This window comes from Phyllopteryx taeniolatus, chromosome 10, assembly GCF_024500385.1.
Source record: "Phyllopteryx taeniolatus isolate TA_2022b chromosome 10, UOR_Ptae_1.2, whole genome shotgun sequence".
NCBI lineage: Eukaryota > Metazoa > Chordata > Actinopteri > Syngnathiformes > Syngnathidae > Phyllopteryx > Phyllopteryx taeniolatus.
The window spans coordinates 12829792-12849187 of record NC_084511.1 but is presented as its reverse complement, the minus strand read 5'-3'; the positions used below and the strand labels follow the sequence as shown (position 1 = coordinate 12849187).

Below are 19396 nucleotides of genomic sequence, written 5' to 3'. Positions count from 1 at the left end.
TATACAGCACTGTGTAACTGTTTATGAAGAATAAGAACACAATAAGATGTTGTATAGCACATACAGTAGTTTATCTGTCTCTAGACAGAATGCTCCCTTTCCTCTTTTGGGAAGGGTTTCCATGATGTACAGTTAGTTCTTCATGAATAATCTAAAATATACAGAAATGAAACCTAATCATGATCCACAATTGTATGAGCTGCGCTAGCTGAACACGTTATCATGAGAATATAGTTGAAAATCAAAAGGGATTTCACACTCCACCTGCATGGACATTTTCAGTGGTAATTAGGGTTAGGGAATATAAATTTCATAACATTCATTCACAAAATTATTTTTTTCCCTCCTGGTATTTACAGCTTGTGTGAAATCCTTCTAAATTCTCCTGAGAACATGTTCCTGAATGATACTGCAATCAATGCGATTAAACAGGACAAGTAAAATAATGTGCACAGGTGTTCAGAATCGAAGAACACATGATAAATACAAAAAATGTGGAAAAAGTCAATCAAGGCATGGATGAGTGAAAGAAAGGTTGGACTTTGAAAAAGAATAATGTAGTGCAGCATCGCTGAGTCCAGTTGTGTGTAATGCTTCAAAGTCCATATCAAAGGTTTGCCTCCTTGTCTTGTGCCAGGCTTCAGGATTTACTCCACATTTACATCTTCATTCATCACCATGTACTTTTGTTGTTAAACTACATCTTCCAATCACTTCCCACATGAGAAGCCAACTGTGAACTTTACAGTGATGATGTTAGAGGGTGCTACAGAGTAACATTTTAATAGCATGCCAATGAAATGCCCAAAAAAAAAAAACATCTTTCTGTGCATCTTTCAGAACCCAAATCATTAGGCAAGAAATTTACAGGATTTGTCTTCTGAACAAAATGTAATAGCTTAACTGCATCTTCATGCAACATTACTTTGTTTTGTTGGTTCTGTTCATGGGTGATGTTGTCCTGGAATGGTTTTGTAATGGCGTCGAATGTGCGCTGGATGATTCATATATTTGTGAATAGGTGATCGGATGGCCCATAAAGTGCAACATTTTGGAAGAAAGGGAAAAACAAAAAACAAACGCTCTTTACATCCCCTCCAAGTTCACGAGATAATGTTTCTGTTTGATGTCCACAATGATATTGTCTAGAAGAGTATCGTATGTAAAATGTTGGGTGATTACAATAATATACATATCCACAGGCACAAAAAGTCTTCAAAAACACTATTTGCAATGAATGGCTCTACAACCACGTGTGCGCATCTTTACATACAGTATATTACAAGGCGGAATAAAACAATGCAACCACAGCTTTGCCATGCTGTCAGGAGTAAATTCTCTCGACAACTCAGTTCAAATGAATGAATGCACTTTGCAGAGTGCACCAGGAGGAGATTACAAGCCAGCTAAGAATCGAGGGATCAATCTTTGGCTGAGTTGATCACTGTATAAATATTGAGTTTAAGCTTTTTTTTTTCTCCCCCCCCCCCCGTTTTGCTGAAACATGCACGAGAGTACCTGTGGTCTACATTTGCTTCACTTCTGCATTAAGTTGATGACAGAAAATTTCTTGTTTCAACATAATATCTGCTACAAAAATAAAACTATTAAAATACAACAATATCGAACAAACCACAACAGCCCGACATGACGTGCTCCTGGTAAATTAATGCATGCATCATCCACCAAGTTAGAAAGGTAACGAGTCGCATAGCACAAACTTTGACCTCTAAGCAGCGCTCCAAAAATGGTTTGGAAGTGAAGATGATAAAGAAGATCCACAATTTAAAAGAAATGGGGGGGGGGGGGGGGGGGCAGATTCGATTTGAATGAGAAAAGATCTTAAGATTGTGAAGATGAGGGGCGGTAAACAGAGAAAGACACATTGCGTTCACTGACTCTCGTCCAGTGGCCCCGTCAGTGTGTCGATGCTGCTGCTGTCTGTGTCCGAGGCCACTGTGTGCTCCGTAGACATAGATGAGATGTCATTGGCCGAGGACGACTGCGATGCTGAACTGGATACCACATCTGAGATGTGACACATTGATGGAATGAGTATACACACCTTGAAATGAACAGTATACACATGAACATACCTGAGCAATCCTCTTTCATCACACCGTTCTTGTTCCTTTCCTCCCAGTCGATCACCTCTTCATAAATTAGCTCTGAGGACGAAGAGAAAATGTTTGTCTGCACAATTCAAAACTGGAGCCCCTGCAACAGGACAATGATTCAAAACACAGAACCAAACCAATAAAGGAATGGCTTCAGAAGAAAATACTGTATGTTCTATAGTACACAGGAATATACTATAAATACTGTAGTAGTTTATATATGTGTGTGTGTATATCCATCCATCCATTTTCTGAGCCGCTTCTCCTCACTAGGGTCGCGGGCATGCTGGAGCCTATCCCAGCTGTCATCAGGCAGGAGGCGGGGTACACCCTGAACTGGTTGCCAGCCAATCGCAGGGCACCTAGGAACAAACAACCATTCACACTCACAGTCATGCCTACGGGTAATTTAGAGTCTCCAATTCATGCATGTTTTTGGGATGTGGGAGGAAACCGGAGTACCCGGAGAAAACCCACACAGGCACGGGGAGAACATGCAAACTCCACACAGGCGGGGCCGGGGATTGAACCCGGGTCCTCAGAACTGTGAGGCTGACGCTCTAACCTGTCGGCCACTGTGCCGCCTGTGTGTGTATATATATATATATATATATATATATATATATACATATACATATATATACATATACATATATATATATATATACATATATATATATATATATATATATACACATATATATACATATACATATATACACATATATATACATATACATATATATATATATATACATATACATATATATATACACATATACATATATATATATATACACATATACATATATATATACATATATATATACATATATATATATATATATATACATATATATATATATATATATATATATACATATATATATATATACATATATATATATACATATATATATATATATATATATATAGTTCTGAGGACCCGGGTTCAATCCCCGGTCCCGCCTGTGTGGAGTTTGCATGTTCTCCCCGTGCCTGCGTGGGTTTTCTCCGGGCACTCCGGTTTCCTCCCACATCCCAAAAACATGCATTAATTGGAGACTCTAAATTGCCTGTAGGTGTGAGTGTGAATGGTTGTTTGTTTGTATGTGCCCTGCGATTGGCTGGCAAACAGTTCAGGGTGTACCCCGCCTCTTGCCCGATGACAGCTGGGATAGGCTCCAGCACACCCGCGACCCTAGTGAGGAGAAGCGGCTCAAAATGGATATATATATATATATATATATATATATATATATATATAGTATAGTATCGTATCGTATCGTATATATACACTATATTGCCAAAAAGTATTCGCTCACCTGCCTTGACTGAGATATGAATTTAAGTGACATCTTATTCTTAATCCATAGGGTTTAATATGACATTGGCTCACCCTCTCCAGTTATAACAGCTTAAACTCTTCTGGGAAGGTTTTCCACAAGGTATAGGAGTGTGTTTATGGTAATTTATGACAATTTTTCCAGAAGTACATTTGTGAGGTTACACACTGATATTGGACAAGAATTCCTGGCTCTCAGTCGCCGCTCTAATTCATCCAAAACTGTTCCATAGGGTTTAGGTCAGCATTGTGCAGACCAGTCAAGTTCATCCACATCAAACTCTCTCATCTGTGTCTTTATGTACCTTGATTTGTGCACTGATGCCCAGTCATGCTCTACTCTGATACAAGAAAGCGTAAACCCTCCAACAGGGTGTGCATGTGTGCGTGATTTATGGCATCTTCTTACATTGATTGCCTTTGTGCATTAAGAACATAACTCTTGTTATGATGATAATTATTATTATAAGCAGAAGCAGTAGCATCAGGGGTGAAGGTCACTATTAGAGGGGTTATTGAGGGACTGGGTGACCCCATGGTGGCAGTGAGGAGGTGGTGCTGGTCTTGGAGAACAGGAAGATCTGGTGGTCTTATTGGGGGAGAAGGAAGAGAATGGAACAGGAAGCAGTAATAACCAGACCGGTAGAGATGCCGTGTGTAAGGCTGCCATACTCGGTAGGCAATTGTATTATGCATACAGTGTATACAGCAAAACTTATGAGACCTAAAATCATGGTCAGCGCTCATTGGTTAGTATTCGGGGCTTTGTGGCAAGGGAGGAAGAACAAAAACAAATTCAGTCTTTGGTTGTGTGCACAGGGGGGGATCTCCATCTAAATTCCCAGGCTGAATTTTGGACCCAGTACATCCCTGCTCGTGAGTAACTTCTGATTTAGTCTTCTTCAGATTCATTCATTCATCATCTTCCATACCGCTTATCCTCACTGAGGTCGCAGGCGTGCTGGAGCCCATCCCAGTGGACTCCGGACGGGAGACGGGGTACACCCCGAACTGTTCGCCAGCCACTTGCAGGGCACATAAACAAACAACCATTCACACTCACATTCACACCTACGAGCAATTTAGAGTCTTCAATTAACCTACCATGCATGTTTTTGGAACGTGGGAGGAAAACGGAGAAAACCCACACAGCCACAGGGAGAACATGAAAACTCCACACAGGCGAGGCCGGATTTTAGCCTTGCTCCTTAGAACTGTGAGGCAGATGTGCTAACCAGTTGTCCACCTTGCCGCCTGTGTTTGTACCCAATTTCAAACTGGTCCATGAGAAGGTCGTGCATCCTACCTTTCCACTGCTCGATGCTATGCTCTCGCTCTTCTAGCTGCTTGTCGGAAATCTGGGGAGGAGGCTGAGAGACAAGGAGGCAGGCACAAAACACAGAGCGGTCACGTGATCATTGTACTGATGCCGAGCCCAGAATTGAGGGCGGGAGGAGTGCGGGCCTCACCGCGTCTGCCTCAGCAGGGTCATACCACATGTGTATGTAGGGGTGATTGAGAGCTTCCTCCACTGAGATGCGGCACTCGGGGTCGATGACCAGCATTTTGGACAGCAAGTCTCGAGCTTGACTCGCTGTCACGGCGACAGACAAAGAATAGTTACTATGGAAACTATGACATTACTTGTTTTCATGTGAGCTGAGGAGTTCCCCCTAAAGGTGTTGTCATCCCTGGTGATGTCAAGCAAGCATGTCCTGCTTTATCCTTTTGAGGCCCGTTATTTTGTTCGCGAACATTACATTGCATCAATAAAGTAAAGACAGGCAAAACTGAAGCTTCACCATAGATGAAGGCAGCAACCTCCTAAAATGTACAGTCAAACTAACCCAATGGACAAAACATTTTCTCTATTGAGAGTGCGCCTTACTCTTGAGCTTGTCGTGTTCCGAGTCCGAGGGAAAGGCCCAGTCAGGGAAAAGGTCTGCAAAGCTGACACCTGGATACTGTGGCTTGTTCATCACATAGTTTCTCACAGTCTCCATTAGACGGTTCATAAACTCCAGGGTGGGCGTGCCCAGAACCTCAATGACTTTGTTCCACTGGTCGATGTCTGGCCAAAATGCTCGTTAGGGAAAATGGGTAAGTACAGTACTTACAAACAACAACAAGATGATCACTTGCACAATATGATAGCCAATACAAGAGTTGTGTGAAATAAGTAGCTTCTCTTTCAAAGAAAATAACGTTGACATTATCAGAGAGCTACAATTAAAAAAATGCTTATTATTGCGGTTGGAGTTTACTGTACAGCAATGTAATGAGATGTTGGCCTAATATTTTGGTTACCTCAATTAGGGTCAAACAGTACTAGTTCAAGCAGACTGTTTATTCTTGTGATTTAGAAGAAATTCCAAAGGGTTCACATACTTTTTCCTCCCACTGTATATTGTGCATGTGGTCAAAACGCTGTTTCTTGTTGGTATAAACATTATACAAATGAAGGAACAAGGAAAATATATAGTCTTGATCAAACAAACTATATACTGTATAAATACTACATAAGGTGTCCTTAAAGTCTTGTCACAATTTAAAAAACATATGACAAGGAAAATTGATAAAATATCTTACTCAGATTTGTTCTATGTACTAGTTATTAAAGCATTTAATCATATTGCATTTGTGTACAGGCATCCTGCTGGAACAAATTTCTGAGAATGAAAGGTTCATCGCCCAAGTGATGAGGCAACCTTTCATGTTTTAGGTGAACTGAACACACACTGTGCCAATCGGAGCGTTAGAACAGCCCCAAGTGATTGGGCGAGATATTCAAAATGTGAAGGTGCGGTGTGGGATCATGTGAAATTGAATCACTGGTTAATTTTTCTTCGAGACATCAATTACTTTTATCTTAACCTTTTTACTAAAATATGTGGCACTACACCGAGAGGACCTACAAGCATTCATCATTTTCCAGCAAGACGGTGCACATCCATACTGGAGACTACATGGTTGTTGGTGGGTTTCTTTATCAAAGTAGACTGGAAGGGATGGCCCAATTCCCTGGCAACCTCGTTCACCAGGTATCATTCCTCTGGACTTCTTTTTATAGAGTTATATTAAAGCTATCATGTATAGAACAAAGATACTGGACATCACTAAGCTAAAGATCACAAATGCCATTGCGACCACCGACCACTGATGAGGCGATGCTTCGGCGCACAAGAAATTGAGTACCGTCTTGATGTGCTTCATGCAACTAATGGTGCCTTCATAAACATGTATTAAATTAGATCAAAAAACATATGTACAGCTTATTTTGTAAAGATTTGCACATATTTGTTAATTTGCTTTTGTATTTATTTTTTTTTTTTTTTTAAATGTAAAGATTATTTACAGACACCTTTGACATTTTTCAGACAACGAAATGAAAGTACAAGAATTTTGTGCTGGGACAAAGTTATCATGGAATGGTTGCGACGGGTGCAGGATACGGTCAGTGCCTTGGAAGATGACGCTACCTTTTACCATCTCTCCCATGATGCACCCCACAGACCAGATGTCAACTGTAAACATAGCTGATATTAATAACTATTTACATTTAACATCAAGCACATACATTTTTTTCCACATTTAACATGCAGATAGAGGGAGAACTGGTTCAAGCTTTAAAGTTAACACTGACAGTGAAGTGTTGCATGTTTTATTCTGTGATATGAACTATGTTGTGGTCTGTTGCATTCATCATTATGCTCATGCTCAGGCGGGATTGGTTTCGCCTTTCTGGCCTAGGCAACCACACACAGGCTCTGCTTATCACTTCCCACAGCTGCTACCAGTGTCTGCCTCGCAGCGAGGGATGCGGACCCTCCCAATTACTGCCTGTGATGACTTTTTGCTTTTTCAGTCAGTCAAGCTCAAGCTGAAAGTTACAACACATATGAACTATACCTTCAAGTTGGGTTTCATGTTGGCTGCACAACAATGGTATACTGCTACAGTGCCGTGAAAAATATTTGCCCCCTTCTGAAATTATTTTTTTGCTGTAGATCAGATAAAGATAACCCCAGTAAACATAAAATGCAAAATTTAAATGGGACTTTTATTTATTAGAAGACCTAACACTGTGAACACTAACAAATGATGTCTGCAGAAATAACTCCCCCCAAAATAGACTCTTTAGTAATTTTAGGCTTGTTTTCTGATTAAATTTGATTTTCATCCATATTTTGGCCTGGCCATATTTTGGACACGTCAAGTGAGGTGAAGAAGGTGAGGCCATTTCCTCATTGAACTATTTCATATTCTGCACTGTAATTTTTGCCTATATTGAAAGTCTAGATGTTTTTTGTTTTTTTTAAGACAATAACGAGTGAAATTAGTGATAGTGAAAGACTTTAATAGGCTTGTTTAAAAAATAAATAAATCGATCGAGGACCCATCAGCCTCGGGGTCAACTTACAGCTTTAATCAATAAAATCAGCTTTTAAAAACTATTTTACGTTTACTTGGGTTATATTTGCCTGATCTTGAACATTACAGTGGGAAGACTATGCAAAAAATAAGAATTTGAGAAGGGGTCAAATACTTTTTCACAGCACTTTTGGTTCTAGTGGTTCAAATTACTTGCATAGCTCTCTGGAGTGCTAGAATACTACATAAACCACCATCCTTGAATATTCCATAGGAAAGATGCATTCCAATTAATAACATGGGTGAACAAATTTGCCACGGTTTCATGCCTCAAGAGACCCTTAAGGAGTAAATAAAACAAAGCATTACATAACACCTTTTGTTAAAAAAAAAAAAAAAATTAAATTGAGAAGTACTGTACATTGTGTTGAAGCAAACAGGATTAGATGACTTCTTGGTTTTAAGCAGTGCGCATTCATCCTAATTTTATCTTTCAAGGATCCAATGTTTTGAGGTGGAGCATTTCTCTACAACCTGATGTCCTTCTTACCATTCTCCTTATACTTCATCCCCAGAATGACCTCTGGTGCCCGGTAGTATCTGGTCACCACATACGGGGTCATCATGAAGTTGGTGCACGCCGTCCTAGCCAGGCCAAAGTCCAAGATCTTCAGGGTGCAATCTGACTTCACCACAATGTTACTAGGCTTCAAGTCCTGACAGCACACAAAATGTAAAGCTCACATCTTATTTCTACAAAACAGAGTAACTCGTGACTATTATTTCTGTGCAGGCATCCACGGATGGGCAATAATCTATACAGTATGTGTCATGGTCACACTGATTTATAAAAAATGACACCTAATCTTATCAACACAATGGAATCAAATATGTTAAAATAAATGGTTACGTTACATGATTATGCCATTGAAACTTATTTTGAAATGTGATTTAGAATATAAGATTCATTCTTAATATTTAATTGAATGGGTTATATTGGAAATTGTCATAGTGTATAAAATATCCGGAAGGGCAATCCACCGTCCTCACCCTGTGAATGATACCAGCAGAGTGCAGGTGTCTGATGCCACAAAGGATCTGGTAAAGCAGATAAGACATTCTCTCATGGTCCAGATCCATGTGGATCACCTGGCACAGGCTAGCATCCATCAGCTCCATCACCAAATATCTGGAAGAACAAGTAATTGATATAAGCTGGCCAAGGTTCAACACAAATGTAAGATTTGGGAGTTGGGTTAGCTTCAACTAAACAGTAAACTTAAGACCAATGATTCCCAACCACAAGAGTGCCATGAGAGATCGCCATGGGTGCCACCAGAAATTATGCAAGTTTGCTAAATTTCTCTAAAAATTATTTATTAATTACAAATATATCTTTGTTCATTTATCTATGCCAGCGATGTATAGGGACAGGCAGAACAATTAAAGGCACTTGCATTAAATGGAAGAAGGTACATACTGTACAATAAACCTATGTTTCCGCCAGTAGCCATTCATACAACACAATAAGTCATGGCTTCCTGCCTGTATATCAGCTTTGTGTTCAACTAAAGAGGCTCATATCTCAAACTAGGTCAATTTGTGAGCAAACTGAGACGAGATCATCATCATTATTTCAGTATTTATTCTTTTTGCAACATTTTTCTTTGGTGGTGTCCTATGAGATTATTCTAATATAAACTGGGTGTCTTGGTCAATAAAAGTTGGGAAACACTGGTTTAGACAACAACTCACAGATCTTGGAATTCCTCTAGGGACTTCTGAGGCGTGAACACATTGATCAAACGGATAATCTGCAAGAAGAGACACAGCTGGTTCAAAATCATTTTGGATGTTTTGTCATTGCCATGGAAACCCCAGATCGAGGTCTAAAATATTGGTAATTGAGTATGTAAAAATTTTAACATAATCACACAATGTTTATTTTTAAAACAAAATACAACGCTTCCATTTAATTTTAATCACCACTGTGACAAAGTCAATTCCACTTCAAAATGGTAAGGGGAGGAAAAACAATAGGACTCAAGGCTTTTGCAATTATTCTACTGTTACAAATCTATAATCACTATTATATTCAAAAGGGGTAAAAATGGGATGCTGTGAGTAAATCTTACATTTTTGTGGTTGACACATTTTAGCAGCACCAGCTCCCTATATGCACGTTTAGCATGCGTCTGGTTCTGGAAGGGCCGACACAGCTTTTTCACCGCCACAGAGATGCCGAGAACTGTATCTACGGCAGAGCTGGTCATAAAGAAGACAGAACGTGTCAGACCCAACAAAGTTGCTGTTTGACTTGTAGTCAAACAAAGTCTGCAACACTTTTTTGTCATTAAGCTTTTAAAATGAGTAACATGTGCAACTACAAAAATGAAATGTTGAAGTAGGTGACTGTTTTGCAAAGCACAAGACAGTCACATTACTGTATGTGCAAACGAAGAAAGAAGAATGCTAAACGGGTGAGAGCACAACATGGTAACGGCCAAATGAACACGTTAATGTGCACACTTCATTACACAATGATAATGATTCACTTTCATGATGCTGCCACAGGTCGGCAGGCACATACACTTTAAAGGAGCATCCTAATTTGATCATTACCATTCCTGGTCATTAGTCACAGACCATTTTTCAAGAAAGCTACTGTATGCAAACTCTGACAGATGCAGTTTAGAATTCGACAGAGGATGGTCTTTATTTTGCAAATTAAAATGGAACTAAACCCAAGATGTCAAAACTCAATTTAAATGCACATACTGTATCTTCTTCATCAGCTGCTGTTTACATGCATCTACTAAAGAATAATTTTATTGCCATCCACCGTGCCTTCCCGGCACGGTGTATGACTGGTTAGCACATCTGCCTCACAGTTCACAGAAAATCGTTTACAAATTCAGTTTGATAATTCCTTCCGGTGTTTTGGCTTTCGGCCCTGGCTCCACAATTTCGGTTTTGGTAAAGAATTTTCATTTCAGTGCATCACTAATAATTATTTATTATTAGCTTTAAAATTACAGCCGTGCCTAAAGAAACTCACGCAATGTGTTCAATAAGCGGTGAAAATGAAGCAATAATAAAAAAAAGAACTAAGTCACAATCAGCCAAGCACTGTTAGAAGAATTAATCCAGTATATGCGCAACATACTTCTGCAGTCGGCAACACGGGTAAAAGCACTTCCTCCTCGCTTGGGTGAATGGGGAAGGGGACCGTTTCAAACCACCCGTAGAAACAAACCTCTACAATGTCTTTTTTAAACACAAGATGTCACCACACAGCCACCAAAGATGACGACAGACTTGAGAATTTTTGTATTTTAAAGATGGCTTCGTTCATGTTTACATGTATCATATCGTATTTGCATAATTAAATGATACACGTGTTTAATGCTTATTTGAAGACACCAGCCATAAAGAAAACAAAACTTGAGTAAGTTCGGCTTCAAACAATCATCTCATCAAGTTATGGTTGTTATCATAACATACACAGAAAGTCAGCTATCCCGTGTTCCGGGTTGGTCACCTGGCGTTCCACATATAGCGGATCAACTCATCAAATTTCTTGTTTTTGATGCACAGCATCCTTTTGCAAAGGCTTTCCTAGTAAGGCAAAGCTACTCACCAAACGATGCCCTGGGCGCCCGAGCCGATGGCACGGAGCTGCTCGTAGCGATTGAGCACGGTGAAGGTAGAGTCCCCCACCTGAACACTAGAGAACTGACTTTCGGCCTCACTCATCCTGAGGGACAGTCAGGGGCACCAGCGCTGTCTGTGAAGCAACGAGACACAGACACACACACTAACTGCATCACTTGTCTCAACAGTCTTAGGACACACCACTGCATCAACGAGAAAGGTAAGGCCACCTACAAAGCTTCAACAATTAGTGTCCTCAGTTCCCAAACGTTTATTGAATGTTGTTAAAAAAAAGGTGATGTAACACAGTTGTAAATATGACCCTGTCCCAGCTTTTTTAGAACGTGTTGCAGCCAATTCCAAGTTAATGATTTTTTGCTAAAAACAATAAAGTTTATCAGTTTTTATGTTTAACACAACGTCCCAACTTCATTGGAATTGGGGTTGTATATGTCGGGAGGCTTTCCCCGCCGAGTGGACCGCAACTCGGTAATATGTTTGTCATTGTTGGAAAAGAAAACGCTAACTTTGCTTATTATAAAGGAGGAGGAAGTGACGCAGCAGGAAAAAAAGGGAATGGGAATATCCCATACTAATTTCACAGCAGCAACTTGGAAGTCAGTCGTTCGTGAGCTTTCTTGTTCCAGGAAGAGCGCTTCGAGGTGTATTTCAGGCTGAGCAGGGAGCTTTGAAAGGGAGTTTGAAAGCATCATGCAGAGATTTCTCAGAATATAATTTCTTCTATTGGCACACACACACACACACAATGAATGGGGAAAGTTGAGGGTGTCAGACGCTTTGCCAAATGCAGTGTGAAAAGGCCTTTCGAGTGCTCAAGATGGCACCACACTGTAAAAATGTAGGCACATTCACGTTTTTGCTGAATGATGATGAATAGTTAATACAGTATGTGTAGGTCATTTTAATGACTGCATTTAATCGTTTTATTCCCAAACTGTAACAACAGAATATTTACACAAGTAGCAGCTTATCAAAACAATACAATTTATTTCTTCATATAAATATCTTAAATTAATGAACACAATATAGGTTAGCGTGTTAGTGTGGTCCTAGACCAGGGGTGTCAAACGTACGGCCAGGGGGCCAGAGTGGACCCCTTGACGAGACAGTGAAGTTAATTGGGACATGGGTTTATTAAAGCCCGGATAAAAATGGTTGGGTTACGTCAGACAAACGAAATCATGCGACTGACTCGCTGTTGCGACAACCCCCTGACAGGAAAAAACTGAAAGTCACTTCTTTAGTGAGACGAAGTATACAAGCTAATTTGATTCATGCTAACAGTTGGAGAGGGGTTTGCCTATTGTTTGTGCTGACAAATGCTCTCTTCATGTAGATTCATTGTGTTTTCAGCTTTTTGTGGCAAGCTACTGGGTGCCTATTAAATAAGCAGATAAAGTTTCTATATTGCACTTACTGTGGACATGGATGTCTTTAATAGACATAGCTAATACATTAACTTTGTCTTTATTTTTTTTCCACTCTGTCAATCTGCCTGTATACATTTACAAGGCAGGGGATAAAAGCACTTTCATTCTGAAAAGTTCCCAGTTTAGTTTGTAAGGTGTGATGAGTCAATTGAGCTTTTCAAGACTTCCAGATGGATATGAAAATGTATGTAACTTTTAAAAAGATTTCTAAATAAGTTGCTTTATAAAATGTACTGTTTAGAGATCTACTGTGATCTGTAAGCTGCATGTGTAAATGAAAACACTGATTCATATTGTTGAAATTGTACTAATATTTGCTAACATTTGAGATTTCTTACATGATTTGCAACAAGATAAAAATCAATAAATGTGCATATTTTCCAAAATGTAGTTGTAACTATGTGCACCCCAAAAATGGGGAAATAAATGAATTGTTGTTATTGATAGGGTATAAGGCGGATATACTGGTCTGGCCCACTTAGGGCCAAATTGGGGGGAATGTGGCCCGAAAACTAAAGTGAGTTTGACACCCCTGCCCTAGACAATCATTCCAGTTTTTCACATTGGGAAAATGAATTGCCCCCACTTGTACTATGTGTACCCTAAAAGCTGATCAACAAAACGATCAGAAAACAAATAAAAGCGTAACATTAAATGACATTCAATGTATAAAAACAAATAATAAGTTCAGGATTATTTTCACAGTAATTAATTAAACAGTCTCTGCAATTGGCTGGCAACCAGTCCAGGGTGTACCCTGCCTTTGGCCCAAAGTCAGCTGTGATACACCTCCGCTCACCTGCGACCCTGTTCCTAATGGGGATAAGCGGTAGAGAAAATAGTTGAATGGATGGATGTTGGATCAATCAGTTTTGATTTAGTTGCCTGTAAATCTTAATTCTTTAGCATACAAATGCATTTTTGACCATTCCAGGCCACAAACTTTATGAGAACAGTTTGGAGAAGGCCCCTTTCAAGTCCAGCATGACTGTGCCCCCTTCGATAAATTTGATGCCAACTGCAAACACGTATGGCATGGACTATAAGAGAGATTGTAAGCCAGGCCTTTTCTCAGCTCCAGAATGAGTGACCCCTTTACTTAAAAAATGGAGTAATGGATAATAACTCCTACAGATGCACTAAAATCTTGTTAAAATGTTTCCCAGAAGAGTTTGAGACACTGAACAAAAATGACCACTATTTTCAATGGCTTGGTGGAGGATTAACATACTGTAGTTCCAGCTGTCACACTAGCATTCATCTTTCCATTTTCCTGCTGAAACCAAACAATCTACAGTGGCTTCCATGTAAAACTTGCGAAGGTGACACTAGTCTGCTGTAGATGTAGGGAGAAGTACTGACATGTTTGCCGTGGAGAACAGAGGCAGCTGACAGCTTGGGAGTTCCAAAATCCTGGACGGGCACTTCTACACCCTAAACTAACACATTCTTGCTATTTTAACAAAACACATGGAGACGGTGTATGTATGTGTGTGGGCAAGCAGGATGCATAGTTGTGTAACCAATATTCGCTTACACTTTTTTATTATCTAATACCTAAAACATTTCCTCTTATTGCAGTGTTTCATAGCATGGTTGGTTTTCTACTTCTCATCCTCTCTATGCATTGTTTTCTCCTTTCATTGCTGCTTTCAAAATGCTGCATGCAAAACAAAAAGGCTGGTTTAGTGCTGCTCTGCTTCCACACCATTACTCAGGAAAAGGGGAGAAAAATATCCTCATCTCTTTACTCCCTCCCCTGTCTCTGTGGATTTTTCCTCATCCAGCTGGCTCTCTGACTTAATATGAGACAAGAGCTGCTATTGGGCTTTTTCCAAGATTTGAGCGTCCTAACGTTCATCATTCCTCATCAGTTCCTGAATTTGTCTCTCACTAAAAAATATCTTCACTTAAATTGAAAAAAAAAAAAAAAACACACACTTTTGCAGACAAAGGCTTTTCCTCATTAACATAAAAAAGCAGTCCCACAATGAAATGCCATTTTCCATTAGAGATGCTCAGATTATCCTAATGCATTCCACAACAACATATCATACTCCTTGACACATACAAAGAACTGCTGGGACATGCTGGGAATATACCGTATAGTGGACTAAAGAATATCAAGTTGTTGTTATTTTGTATTATTATTTTATATTTTGTTTCATCTCCACTCCCTGCTCACTTCTGCTGTTACAACAGGACTGTAAAGTATAACTTCGTCACATGATGATGATGATTTTTGAGTTTACACACTGTCACGTAATAAATACACCTGTGTAAAGAGTCAAAGCAGATAAGTGTAATTGTTCTGGCAAAGTTGTGATAGTAAAATGAGAAGGAAGCAAGCAAAATTCATCCAAAGCAGTGACAAATCATCAATATGCACCTTGTTTGAGACACTTTGCTGAGGTAAGTCTACTGTGATAAATCTGTCCAATCTTTCACACTTGCGGCTAATAAGTACAGTTGTTTCTTTAACCAAGACCTCCGGCTTTGTGTACTACCTTGGGATGGCACAGAATGGGAGTCTGTTTAAAAAAATGCAGTGGGTTATGATGGGAGAGTATTTGAATACGTTTGTTTTTCTTGTTTACCGATAAGGTCCACATATTGCTCTGTACCGTGTTACTTGTTTTTCTTGAAAACAAAGTTGCTACTGAGTGGCACCATCTGTTATTTTGTCCCTGAAGGGGGAAAAAAATGAAGCATTTGAGGTGAGGCCTCTTTTTTTAAAGGGGACACGTTATGGAAAATTTACTTTTTGATTGCTTGTATACTAGGGTTGCACGGTTTACCAGTACTAAAAAAGTAAAAAACGATACGATAACACGTCTTTTCAGTACTAGTATTTTTAAGACTGATCTCCCTGAATGTGCTGTATGCAGTTTGACAGATAGTGAACAATTCTCCAAATAAGAGCTAAAATGTGCTTGCTTCAAGCTGTTTATTTGTCACTCTCAGTTGACGTTTACTGTAAAACAGACAACTAAAACAAATAAACTGTGCTGGTTTTCAAACATCTACGTTTTGTCATTAAAAATCTTCTGTGTAACAATTTTTGTATTTTAAACAAGACTACAAATCTCGGCAGCTTTGAGAATCATTTTATTTTGTTAAATAGCTGAACAGCTGTTTCTATTTTTTTATTTCATCCTCCATGGCCTAATATTTTTTACTTATAAAAATACAAAGAATTTGAAATTCACCGTTTTGCCATCTCCACTGCTTGTGGTGATGGCTGTAAGGTTTGAGTATTGAAGTACTTTATACACATATAGTATCGAATATGTGTGGGTAAAAATATCGATTCATCAATTTACAACTTCTCTTTTTCAATACAGAGCTGTCATGTGTTTACGTTTGTACTTCCATCCATCTGTTTTCTGTACCGTTTTATCCTCACAAGGGTCGCGGGATATGCACAAATAAGATATTATTGTGGATATTTAAAATTCTTACTTCAATTTCCAAGAGGTAATAAACATTAGGTTTAAATGCAGTTCACCTTTACAGTGTTTATACACAACTCAGTTTTTTTTTTTTTTTTTTTTTACTCTTGTAGTCCATGTGCACAACTAAGTTATGTGCATTTTTTTTGGCTTAAAAAAAAAAGGTGACGTGTGTTTACATGCCATAAAAAATAAAGATTTCAAAACTGTCAAATGTTCTCTGAATTATTTGTGCATTTCTACTTCTTCATCGATATCGGCGCATTTAAAATCAATATTGAATTGAATTGCAACCTACAGAACCGATATCAAATTGAATTGCAACCTGAAGAATTGAAGTCAAATCACGAGATTCCTAACAATGGCCAGCCCTAGTATCAAAGTCATAAATTCTGTATCAAGACAACATTGTTGCATCCAAATAGTTGGATTTCTAGAGTCGTCTAGAGTCAGCTGAGATTGGCGCCAGCACACCCGCGACCCTTGTGAGGAAAAGCGGTACGGAGAATGGATGGATGGATGGATAAGTCTTTCATACTGTATGTATGTGGACTCTGTTCAACAATAATGGGTGGGGGTGAAAAAAACAAAACAATTGAGGATTAAAATTCTAATAAAAATGTCAGTAATAATAATTTACCTAATAACAGCAATATAATGATCTAAATAACTGGCAGTACCAGACAGGATTTACTGTATATCATAAAGAAACTGCCCACATGTCCATATGGACAGCGCACAATCAACCAAATAGTAACATTGACAATGCTGTCCAAGTACAACAGCTCAATATCAATTAGGGGTGCACGATATATTGTTTAAGCATCGTCATCACCATGCACGTCTGCGCAATACTCACATCGCAGGGTCAGCTGCAATATTGGTGTACTGCAATAGACAGTGAATAAAGTGTAATATTAAAAGTGACCAGCAGAGGCACCAGTTTGGACATGCAAATAAGATTAGCACCCATGTTACAGTAAATTATAACGATTCAAACAACACACAGAGAAGCCCAGAGTATTGTATGCTTATCTCCTTGTATGATAACTATGAAAGTGGACATGGTAAATGTACACCTGCTGCATTTCCCATTTTGCACTATAGAATGAAACTACTGTAGGCAGGCATGTAGCAGCTGTGTGAGTGCACGAGGTGCGTTCAGGGACACTGCGTAAACGGGAGGGATGATGTTCCTTGACTCTTTTGTAATACAACACGTAACTGTAAAAATGGATTTCTAATGAACTACTTCATTTTTGGAATGGTTAACTGAACTCTGAACTAGTTTGCGTAGAAAATGAACTTTCCAAACAATTATCCTGTATTATTATTATTAATCAGTTTATTTGAAAGGTATTATTTCACATTGAAGTATATATCGCAGCTTTATTTTTCCCCCCCAATATCGTGCAGCCCTAATATCAATAAAGAAAGAGGGAAATAAATTATGTTATGTCTGATATAAACTCACTGACAAATTTATTAGGTAAACTTGCAGAATACTACAATCAGAGGTTGTGCCTTTACAAATACTGCAACTTTAATTGAACAATGTTTCCCTGATCATGCCCTCATCAGCTGTCACATAATTGCGTTCATTTGAGCTTGAACCCCTTGAGTTTGTGCCTCAATAAATAACCCACAAATGTTTCGGAATATTTTCTTTGTACATTCAAAAACAAGTAGGAATTTGGGCTTGAATGAGGACCATCGATATTAAGATAACACACAATGTGACTGGCTTTTAACAATACATAGAATTTAATTTTTTTTTTTATTGGCAACATAATCTGTTACTTCAATATGGAAAACAACATCTGAAATACACTCTATTGCACATTCGGTTACATAAGCATATGATTTGGTTATGAGGCCAATGATATGATGCTGAGTGACCTTCACAGTGCCAGCCTCCGTTTCTCACGACTACTGTCCACTCAGAGTCCAGGCCTTGGGGTGTAACATGACCACAGCTCAAATTTGGGAGCTGTTTGGGGGTCAGTGAGCTGGGGGGGAATAGACGATTTATGATGATGCCGCACCGGGAGGACTGCTTTCTAAAATGATGGTTGGGGAAGATGACTTGTGTGTGTGTTTTATATATATATATATATATATATATATATATATATATATATATAGTGTGTGTGTGTGCGTCAATCCACACAACACTCACATGCGTTGAGAGGTTCAAACTTGGCTGCGAATGAATCATGTGGAGATGATCCACAGCACCAGTTGTCCTGACCACATATCATGTGACATAACGGGGTGTATACCTGTCCGATTTTAATCCCCGAACGCCGCATACATACTCTAAAATACACACACACACACACACACACACACACACACACGCAAGCAAGCATAGACCGAGTGTGAAGTCACGCGTGGATGACACATCGCAACCGCAGCGCAGCACAGCTGGCCTTAAGCGTGGTTTAGCTCGACTGTAAATCGCCCCAAAAAAACAAACAAAAGGCGCCGGCAGCGTCGGTGTAATAAGCACTGCCTTTATCGAAGTTTTATCGGGGTCAGTAAATTGGTGTGGCCTGAGCTGTTCCGTCAGTGTTTTGAGGGCAATTCGATGCGGTAGTCGCGGGCCGGGGAGCTGAAGTGAAAGCCGGCGGGTTGAGAGAGCCTCACCGGCGAGGGGTCTGTAGCGCCGGCGAACATTTACCTTCTCGCTTCCAGGAAACTCCCGGGCATGGACAAAGCGGGAAAAGGCGCCCTCGAGTCGGAGAAAAAAAGTTAAGCGATAGGCCGGTCGGACTGTCACGACGCGGTTCTTCCAGCGGCTCCTAGCCGAACTCCCAGTGGCTGCGCCGAGTGCGGAGGAAGGCGACGTCACAGCAGGCGGCCGAGCGGTGCGCATGTCGTCACCACGCACGGTGACGTCAACTCCAAGGAACGTGATTGGTGGAATGACTTTTACTGGCTAAAAATGTTTCCATCCTAATTGTCAATGTGCTTCGTAATGTAGCATATAAATCTCACCGGCGA

The 19396-nt window shown here is 39.6% G+C and overlaps 1 protein-coding gene across 1 annotated transcript; it reads right to left on the bottom strand.

Annotated features, from left to right (window-relative positions):
- Window positions 1–7: 7 nt before the first annotated feature.
- On the bottom strand, window positions 8–19392 carry mapk9 (mitogen-activated protein kinase 9). Its single transcript, XM_061786792.1, has 12 exons — window positions 19074–19392; window positions 11474–11620; window positions 9969–10098; window positions 9589–9647; window positions 8884–9022; window positions 8384–8549; window positions 6915–6986; window positions 5351–5533; window positions 4932–5056; window positions 4769–4832; window positions 2097–2168; window positions 8–2028 (listed from the first exon to the last, which is right to left on the bottom strand). Exons 2-12 carry the CDS (start codon window positions 11587–11589, stop codon window positions 1892–1894), a joined length of 1263 nt encoding a protein of 420 aa, XP_061642776.1. The 5' UTR covers window positions 11590–11620; window positions 19074–19392; the 3' UTR covers window positions 8–1891.
- Between the last annotated feature and the right edge of the window lie 4 nt (window positions 19393–19396).

Excerpts from the sequence above, each read along its gene's own strand:
- mapk9 (XM_061786792.1), bottom strand. The coding sequence starts at position 11,589 with ATGAGTGAGGCCGAAAGTCAGTTCTCTAGTGTTCAGGTGGGGGACTCT. Across the intron at positions 10,099-11,473 it reads GGCGCCCAGGGCATCGTTTG|CTCTGCCGTAGATACAGTTC; the intron begins GTGAGTAGCTTT and ends CTTTATGACCAG. Across the intron at positions 5,057-5,350 it reads GGAACACGACAAGCTCAAGA|CGAGTCAAGCTCGAGACTTG; the intron begins GTAAGGCGCACT and ends TCGCCGTGACAG.